At 38.7% G+C, this 10,060-nt stretch overlaps 1 protein-coding gene across 1 annotated transcript in view; it reads right to left on the bottom strand.

Annotated features, from left to right (window-relative positions):
• PLEKHG1 (pleckstrin homology and RhoGEF domain containing G1) overlaps positions 1–8,490 on the bottom strand; it is a 93,993-nt gene extending 85,503 nt beyond the window's left edge. The window contains exon 1 of the mRNA XM_011362687.2: positions 8,335–8,490. Coding sequence (XP_011360989.2) covers positions 8,335–8,350 — 16 coding nt within the window. The 5' untranslated portion in view covers positions 8,351–8,490. The remainder of the gene's footprint in view (positions 1–8,334) is intronic.
• Between the last annotated feature and the right edge of the window lie 1,570 nt (positions 8,491–10,060).

Raw genomic sequence — 10,060 nt, 5'->3', positions numbered from 1 at the left:
TCAAGCTGAAGGTTTAAAGGTCAAAACCCAGCCCAAACGTATGTAACGAGTTAGATATAGAAATGGAAAGATACCCGAGGTAGGGTGAGTTGCAAAGTTAGGAGTTTCTATAGCATCACCTGGGAATGTGCTAGAAATGCAGAGTCTCAGGCACTAACCCCAGACCTCCTGAACTTCAGTCTGCATTTTAACAAGATGCTAATGCCATGTGCACACACACTCAAGTTTGAGAAGCACTGCAACCATTGCCTCAAAGTGTGACCACCTGGAATGACTAATAGATGCAGACTGGTCACGATTTTCTAAATTAAAGGCTCAGCGGTGAGGGCATAAGGAATCTATAGCTTTAACAAGCACCACAAGTGATTCTTATGTACTTAAAACACACCCTAACTAGATTCTTATCAAATTTTGCAAAACACTTCATTTTAAGTATTCCACCATATTTCTGCAAAACTTTAAGCCACTGTCCTTAGAACCACCACTACCTGACTTCATGGATGCTGACAATTTTATATTTTACTTGTATACAGCATTAGAGAAAGTGTGGCATGGGCGGTATTTTTCTAACATCGGGCAAGAAAACCCAAAATATTAAGACCTACATCCCCTTTAAAACCTACCCTCTCATCATGACATTTCTCTAAATCCCTACTTGAAAGCTGACACTCCACGTGGAGTAAAATGGAGTTACACTATTACAGGGTATATCTGATGAACTATAACACTCTCCATGTAAAGTCAGATACCAGGACAGTGTAATGATGCAATTAAATAATTAATAAACATAGGAACTCAATTGTGAGAAAAATGCTGTATTTTTAAAGAAACAGGGCTGTTTGTGTTTAGCAGAGACCAGGAGAAGACAGTATCTGCAAGGCAAAAGGTTACTTCATACCCACAGCACTGAAAACTTGGGTCCAAAAAGGCCCTATGTGAAATTTAATCTTTCAAAAGCCATTTCGATGAGACACACAAAGTTCCAATCTTCGTTTGTAAGGCAGGATCAACATTTTCCCCGCTAATAATGAGATCTCAGGTTTATAGCAACAAGATGCCTTTCAATGAAGAGTGATTAATAAAATTTGCTTCATTTTGGTAGGTTACTTTACCACCAAAATCCATGTTTACGGGTTTTGTTAGATAAATAGGAGAGTAAAACTTAAGTTTGGAAGGTTATAACAAGACAAACACAATAACAAGAATATGGATTAATAATTTTTCAGAAGGAACACAAATTTGGTTTGACTCTATAATAAAGATGATCAAACAGCTGGTACCAGTATTTCTAGAATATAAAGAATCCATCAGGTCTGCATCCTTCAACATGCTAACGTTATCTGGATAGTTTATATTTGTGGCGAATAGTAGTACAAACTTACAATGAAGATATTAAAATTATTGAATAAAATAAAAGAACGAATGAATCAACAGGAAGGAATGGTAAGAAATGTATACGAAATGAGTCATTTATCAGCATAAACACTACCACATGGTATAATTTGTCGCAAATTTTTTAAGCTTTTGCCATATTCTTTCTGCTTGCCTTATAAACTTTATGGCCTATAAAACATGGACTGGTTATAGTAGTTAACATGCACTTGCCCTAAAAAGCACGATCCAACTCGAGCATGGCAAAGCTCCAAGCAGTAGCCAGGCATCGAGGTATGCTTGCCTCAGAGGATGCTTGCCCATGTCTGGGACTGGTGTTAAGGAGCCCTGGGCAGTTCAAAGTAGAAGCAGACATAACATGGTGTTTTTCCCATTGACATCCACCATAACCGTAACCAGGAAGTTGATCTCACTTTCAGAACTCGCCACTAACTTGGGAAGTACATGAGGCTTCTTTAAGGTCCCAAGGGTCCAATGAGGCTATGAGTTAGAACCAAATGTAAGTTGGATATACTGTATATGAAAGGTGGGGCATCTGGAAAGGTCTAGATCAAACTACCCCCTATAGATCTGGATATATTGGTCTCCAGGGCAAGTTATGGTTTTCTGACTAGACAAAAATCAACCTTATCTCCAGTATAGACACCTAAAATAGTTATATAACTGTTGGCAAATATTCATTGTCAGGATTGGTGAAAAATGAACACAATAGAAAGACTCACTTCTGTACTTACTTTCACTCTAAGTTGGCCAGCCAGTATTGGAACAAGGGATGAAAGCGGAACAAAATTTACCAGTGTTTTAGAGGAGTCCATGTTGGGGTGCTTGGGGTGATGATGCCCTTTATTCTTTCAAAGGATAAAGTGAGATGTGAAACTCAGGTCAACAGGGGATTACTTCATGGGTAAATCAAATAGCTCCATGAATTGACCCTGCTTTAAGGAAGGCTACATATGTTCCAATACCAGGATGTGTACACTTGACCCTTGACCAAGACTGGTTTGAACTGCACAGGTCTTCTTCACGTGGATTTTTTTCAATAAATACCTGTACTCTTTTCAATCTGTGATTGAGAGTCTGTGGATGCAGAGGGCCGACTGTATGTATTGGTCTACAACATTTTATACAGGGGACTTGAGCATCCGTGGGGTTTTGGTACCTACGAGAGTCCTGGAACCAATCTTCCACAGATACCAAGCGACAACTTGAGTTTCTGGAGAGTCAAAAGTTATATGTAGATTTTCAATTGCACTGTGGTCAGTTCTCCTAACCCCCACATTGTTTTGGGATCAACAGTATTCCAGGCTACTGGACTATTCTTCAGACTGCCGACCAGGCACCTTATAAAATAGGATATTCGAGATATTTGCTATCTGTAATATTTAGCCAAGTATACTGCCCCAAATTAAACACCTTCCAAAATTACCAATGGCAGAAGTGAAACATTTAAAGCTAAGTCATATAATGGCATAATATGAGGCTGCATTTGCTAATGGGTAACATTTTTCATGCTAATTCATTGCTTAGAAGATAATTATAGTTTTCTTATGTAAGGAAATATACCTCATAAAAACTGTCTAGTCTTGTTCTCATCTCCCTCAAAATAATTTAAGATTTCCACCCTGTCTGGCCTATGCTTCCTAATACAACTCACCAATTTTTAATATGTATTTCAAGAGCTGTACTGTTCAACAAAGCAGCCAGAAGCCCTATGTGGTTACTGAGCAGTTGACATGCAGCTAGTCTGAATCGCGATATGCAATAAGTGTAAAATATACACCAGATTTCAAAGAATTAGTGTGCCACAAATATACTATAACTCGTTAATGATTTTTATATTAATTACATGTTGAAATAATATTTGGGAATAGTGGATTAAATAAAATATCTTCTTAAAATTATTTTCACCAGTTTCATTTTACTTTTTTAAATGTGGCTACTAGAAAATTATGAATTATATGTGCAGCTTGCATTATATTTTAGTTGGACAGTGCTGATCTAGAAGTTTTCTAGACAATTCTATTATTCTGTAAGATTTAAATTTATTTTCTTATCAACCTTTGTTCAAATAGTACTGAGTGGAGAAGTGCATATAATTCAGTTTGTCTTTCCTTTTATTCCATTCATTAGCACACAACGTTGTTATGAGTTAGCAAAAACAGAATTGTGAGACAATCACTGCGTACTAGATATTTCCCATGATAAACAGAAACACCCAGATGGAAAACTGTAGAGCAAGAAAGCTTTCTCCTCGTCCTTGAGTGACAGATGTCGGCAAGTTGCATTAACAGCTGGGTAATTTGCTGCTTTTGTTTTCATTCTTTTCCACAGCCTCTCGTTCTTTCCTACCGGATCCCACACTCAGGGCTAATAGTGCACCACCTTCTGCAAACTTGCAGACCATTGCTAATGGCCCATGTCAGTGGGTGTTGTGACCATAAATACTCTAAAATAAGCTGCTTCCACCCACCTTAAGGATCTTGGTCCTTCTGACTCTTGGTAAACCAGGAGGTGGTCGTGGTGGAAGTACATGTAGAGGGCCTTGGTGTCCTAATGATTCTTACCATTAGCCTAAAAGCCATCAAAATAAAATATTCCTTCTCGTGCCATCCTCAATAAAAATGGCTACAATAGCTACCATGTTGACACATTTTTTACTTCATGACAAGTCTCTAATTTTTTCTCGGTGAAAAAGCTTTAATTCCTTGGCTTGTCTTTGTTTGCTCTTCAAACTTCCATTATTTTAATTGCTCTCCATTGGAATGTCACTGCCAGAATCAAAAGCAGCTCTTCTTGGCTGTAACTTGTCTCTCAGGCTGATTTAGGGTTGAGGCAGAACTTTCCATGGCCAGTAGAGCCCAAGATTCCTGGGACTGTGTTTACACGTTGAAGAGGGTGGGAGGTGGGTATGGGCGAAGGGGGTGGGGAATTAACTGATAGGTCCAAAGCTGACCACTTCCTTCCTGTTACAGCTCCCAAGGACAGCCCTACGAGGCAGAACTCTATACCCAGCAGGGGCTAAGAAGCGATCAGGATTTCCAAATTCTGCTCATTGCTATTCTAGGCTATAAATACCTTGTCTGAGATCTTTGGCAGGACAATCATGGAAATCAAGAGAATGTGTTGTGCTCAAGACGAATGAATAACTATAACTGTGTTGTTCCTTATTACACTGCCTGTGAATTACTCAAAGAGGGCAGGCAAGAGAGAGACTAAAGTATGTGCAAGAAGTGATCCTATCAGCCAGCAAAGATCATTTAGGACAGAGCCAGTCCTTGGTAGAACCTCAAAGTGGTAAACAATAGACCTCATGATTTAAAAAACAAAACCAACAAACGAAAAAACCCTACAAACTTTTAAGAGTCAGAGCTGTAAGAAATATGTAAGAAATAAAAATGTAAGAAATACATTTATGTATTTCAAGAGAATCCTCCTTTGCTACACCCCTCTGAGATAGTAGAAAAAAGCAACCAGATAGCAATGTGAATTTCCACTTCTTGGTTTTCTAAAATACCAACATGATTCTTGCATTAATGGAAGGGCCTGGACAATAATTCCACAGGTTCTTTACTGCTCAGAGTGTACAATCCAGGAAACATGATTTTCACACTTATTTGTGGCTGTTTGGTGATGAAGAGGTAAAAAAAAATCTTGTTACCGTGTTAATTTCTTAGTTTGACGAATGTTCTATGATTATGTGAGATGTTTATATTAGGGAAAGCTGCATGAAAGGAGTATGGGAACTCTGGACTTATCGTGGCAACTGTTTTTATAAATTTAAAAATTTTCCAAAATTAATAGTTAAAGAAAATCTTGTCCCCATTGAAGAGTCAGTAGCAAGAAGATCAAGAATAGAAAAGATGTTTTGCAAAAAACGTTCTTGTTCAAACAAGAGGTGTGGGGTTGAATGACAAAAAGAAATTGCTTCAAGCTGTGAAGTCTGATCCTAAATATTCGGATAATTTGCTGATTGATTCCTATGCTAGTCAATGGAAACTAAGAGGTAGCTGCGCAGGGATGAAGTCAGACAGTGAATGCATCTAATGAAATTGATAAATGGCCTTAGCTAAGTGATGACTCCGGAATTTCTACATTGAAGGGCACAGACGTGCATTTGGGTTGCAAGGGTACCTTAGGGAACTCCTGTTCAGCTTTTTATGCAAATGCAGCTGTTTTTACCTTTACTGTCTGCTTTTGGGTGACGGTTTAGCATGGGAGGTGAAGGAGATTATGGGGTGGGGTTAAACTAAACTATGTGTTGTGTGTTTACTTTCAGAGGGGACTGAGAGTTGTCTACCAAAATTCACTCCCCTCTCTTTAGTGAACAGGGTTTTAGCTGAGCACAGCTCCCAGCCTCCTGGCCATTAGATGTGGCCATGTGGTCAAGTTCTCACTAATGGAAATACGTGTCCCTCTGGGGGTCTGCTTCTCAAGCATTAGACATTGTCCCTCTATTCCTTCTCCTTCCCACTGGAACCCCGATGTGGCAGGGATCTCGCAGACAGGACAACGGTGCCCTATAGTATGGCAGAGCATGAAGGCAGAAGGAACCTTGCAATAATTGGGTCTGGACATGCTCTGAGTCATCATATTAAGAAATCTGGTTATCTCGAAGCTGACGCGCTGGAGAAGCCGGGTGGTGACCCCGCACTGATACATAGAGAGATGCTTAAGCACCGCAGCTGTTCTGGCCCCTGCTGTTTGCGTGTTTCCAGTCAAGGCCCCAGACATGTGAGAAGCCTTAGGGATGACCCCCAGCACTGTTATGTCTGATGGCCACCTCATGGGTCCCCAAGCCAAAACCACCTAGCAGGGCCTCTCCTGAACTCTTGACTCACAGAAACCTTGAGAGAGTCTAAATGGCTGTGATTGTTTCAAGCCACTAGGTTTGGGACTGATTTGTTGTACAGCAAGGGATAAACCAAAGTCTCCATTAGAACAGCTTAGCCTAACCATAATATGCCACTGCTTTAACTCTGTATCAAAATGATCCTTAAACACAAACAAACAAATCAAAGCCTCAAAGTTCATTCACGTGTCATTACTTTTTAAAAATTTTATAGATGGAAAAATATAAACAGAGAGGTTAGGCATCCTCGTGGTCAAAGTTGAACTGTGAATCGGAGACCATGGTTTCTGATTTCTAGTCCATTTTCCCTTGTACTTGGCTATAGATTTATACAATAATAGGAAGAAAAAGAGCTTAGAGATCAGGAAATGAAGGACTAAACATATGCACTTGTGTAAAGCACACAGTACCACTGTGCCAAAAGGGCCTACGTAGTGTGTGCATGTGTGTAAAGGAACGAACATGTGCCCAACCATCTGTATAGGAATTCCTCAGAGGACCAGCCAGAAATTAAGTTATGACATAACACTCTCTCCTTTATTGAAAGATCTGCATTTCTGCCCTGGCTCTACACCACCGAGGTTCGTGTCTGTGGGTTTCTGGTCTCCTCGCGTGTAAGTCAGGCAGCTGGACCAGGTGACTCCTCAGCTCCTATCCAACCTTCAGAACATGACTCCAACCCTGAAATAACCACACAATAATGCTACAACTATGCCCCTTCCTAGCTGGAATCACGGCACAAGCAGTAACCACAAAATAACAACTTTTCTTCTACCCCTTACGAATGTCAGGTCTTGGATAATAAAATATATATCACTGACTTTCCAAAGGCTCAGAAACTCAATTTTTAATTTAGATTAAATATGCTCCAGCTTCACTGTGAATAGTACCTTCCTGTTAGTGGAACTATCTGTCTCAGGGCAAGGACTAAACAATGAGTTATATATCATTGAACGAAGGTCCAAAAACATCTCTGTGCAGTGGAGAGGGAGGCATTGGGCTAAATAACATTTTCTTAAAAAAAAAAGAAAAGAAAAAAAGAAAAGAGGAAGAAGAGGAGAAATCCAAGTGACTAACAATAGCACTCTGAGTAAATAAATCCATCCCTAAAGTACTCTAAACATTTTCTTAGAGAAAAAGAAGGAAGTGAATTCAAAGTATCTAACAATGGAGATCTAAGTAAATAAATCTATCTAGAAGGTACAATACAAAACTATTATAAGCCAAGTCTTTTCAAATCTCTAAGGGTGTAGAAAATGGTCACAATATACAGTTGAGTAAAATCAATGGTTTATAAAACGTAAAATGTGATCCCAATTTTGAATTTAAAATGTCACTTATTTATTATCCATATTAGGAAAAGATTGAAAGGATATATAACATTAACTTTGGTTTTACTAAGTAAGAGGATAGATTATTTTTCCTTTGATATTTATCTGTAAATATCACTTTTCCTCAAAACATGTATTACTTTTATAATCCAAAAAATTATTTAAAGAAATTCAAATTATAACCTCAATTTGCATCAAATATTTAAATATTTTAAATTAATTGATTTTTACGGTCCATATGACTGATGCAAAGGAATGTTGAATATATGCATCTTCTTTCCAAAATATTAGATTCACTAAATTAAAATAATTAATAAAAAAATCAGATTCCAATGTACAACAGCACTAAATACAATCCATACCTCCTTGTCCCCAATGATGCCTCCTAGCTAAAGTATTTCTCCCAATAAACACTCAAAATGGAGACTGTATTTACTTAGTTAACTTTGGTGACCTCTCGATTCAAACTAAATTTCATCACTACAGTTGCTAAGCATAAAGTTTGCAAACATTTATTTTGCAACTTCCACTCCCCGCCCCCACCCCCAGCTGAGTCTGCAGAGACCTCATAAAGAAAGCACGTTAAAATACTGAGGATTCGATGCATGGCAACTTAATTTCAGTTTTTAGTTTTCTCCCTAGAGTCACAAACATCAGCTCTCTAGATATTTCAAAGCAACTTTTAGAAAAGAAAACCAAACAAAAACAAAGCAAAACCATTTAAGACAGACTGCGGTTCAGATGTAGGAAAAAAGAAATCACCTTTGACTAATTCCATTGTTGGATAACTCCTTTCGATACATCGCTTTTATAACAGAACAGCTGTAACATATCCAGGCAAGCTGCTGTCCCTGCCAGTGTCGTGAAGAAAACATTCCTGCGACAGCTTCTCACTGCAGTGGACCGGCTCCCTTTGCTCCAAGAGGCAAGGAGCAAGTTTGTCCCGGCATCGCTTCTTTGGGGCACATTCTTTAGCACCTACCTGTGCTCTCCCCAGGCTAAGCCACATCGTCTGCCTTCAGCTGATGCAGTGACCTCACTGGGGGCTCAGGTAGGTAAAACAAGAAGTCTTTACTAGTCTGTGCAGCTCCTTCCCTCGAAATATTGCATGAGTCAGCTTTTATCTCTCAAAACCCAACACACAAAGGCTTGACAAAAACCTGATTTGCAACTTTCTCAGTGCCTTTTTCCCCCTAGCGAGCAGACCACAGACTTCAGCATCACTAAGAGCCTTAAATGAAACATGACATCATTCAATTGAGAAACAGGACAATAGACACCACTGTGGGTAACTTGAAAATGCACACTTCGCTGAGCAACACCCTGTGCTTGCCATTCTTTTGTGGACATCAAATCCAACCCACAGCCACTTAAAGCTGCTCCGGCTTCACCTTCCTGGCTCCAGCTGCAAGATCTTTGGAGCTCTGATATTCCCAAGTTCCTTTCCTGATTTATAAGTTGTTTCAAAGTAAATGGACACATCTTTAACATAAGTTTTACAGTGAAGTTTGAGGGCAGGAGCAGGGCGGTGAATAACATACAGCTGAAGGAAATTTGGTTATTTAGTTTCTATGAAACAAGACATTTAACAAAGTTTTAAGAAAACAAACATGATTACATTGAAGCTTGACTTAAAAAGAAACCTATCTGGAGACAAATACCTGAAATGTAAACTTTATAGGTATTTCTTAGAAAAACAATTACGTTTTGTGATTTTATAGTCATAAATACTAAGTCGTAAAGTCAGAATGATTTAATTTCCACACTTTAGTAGGAGAGATTTTCAAATTATTTTGGGTTTCGATTTCCCTAAGGCCACCTGACCCTCTTAAAATGCTATATCTCTTTTTACATAAACATTCCAAAGGTTCACATTTGAAAAAAATATTGAGTTCTTTAGATGAAGGGTCTTCAGAAGTACAAAATGTTATTGAAAACTGATACCATCACCAAACTGATACCATGGAGCTAAAACTCAAAGTATGGATTGTGCCCATGTATAGACACCTGAAACTCAACTATTTCAAAGGATCAAAATTCTTTAAATGGAAGTTCCTGATAAAGCATTCATTTGTGGTTATGGAAATAACATTAGCTGATCATCTTTAATATAGCTATTTCTATCACACCTATTAAGTGATTTTAAACTAACAACATAAAAGGATAATTTGTTTTAATGCCTATTTCCTTCAAATAAGGCTGAACAGGGCTACTGAAGTCAGTAAGCCATTTGGATGGAAATTTATCAGTCAGTTCAGAAGACAGTTTGTTGCAATGAATTCTCTCCCACAAAATTGACCAGTAATCACTAAATTATGGGTGCCGAAAAGAAACGGTCCTCCATTCTGAGCTCTACAGAGATCTCTCTTGCACCCCAAATGATGCCCCCCCCTCCACCCTCTGTTTCTGCTTCACTAAGAGAGTCACCTTGGATCTCACAAGCTCCATCTGATCTTCCATAACCATTCCAGCCTGCTGCTCTTTCCAA

Source organism: Pteropus vampyrus, unplaced genomic scaffold, assembly GCF_000151845.1.
Source record: "Pteropus vampyrus isolate Shadow unplaced genomic scaffold, Pvam_2.0 Scaffold78, whole genome shotgun sequence".
In the NCBI taxonomy this organism is placed as follows: Eukaryota; Metazoa; Chordata; class Mammalia; order Chiroptera; family Pteropodidae; genus Pteropus; species Pteropus vampyrus.
The sequence above is the reverse complement of the archived record's forward strand: the minus strand, read 5'-3'. Positions and strand labels throughout refer to the sequence as shown.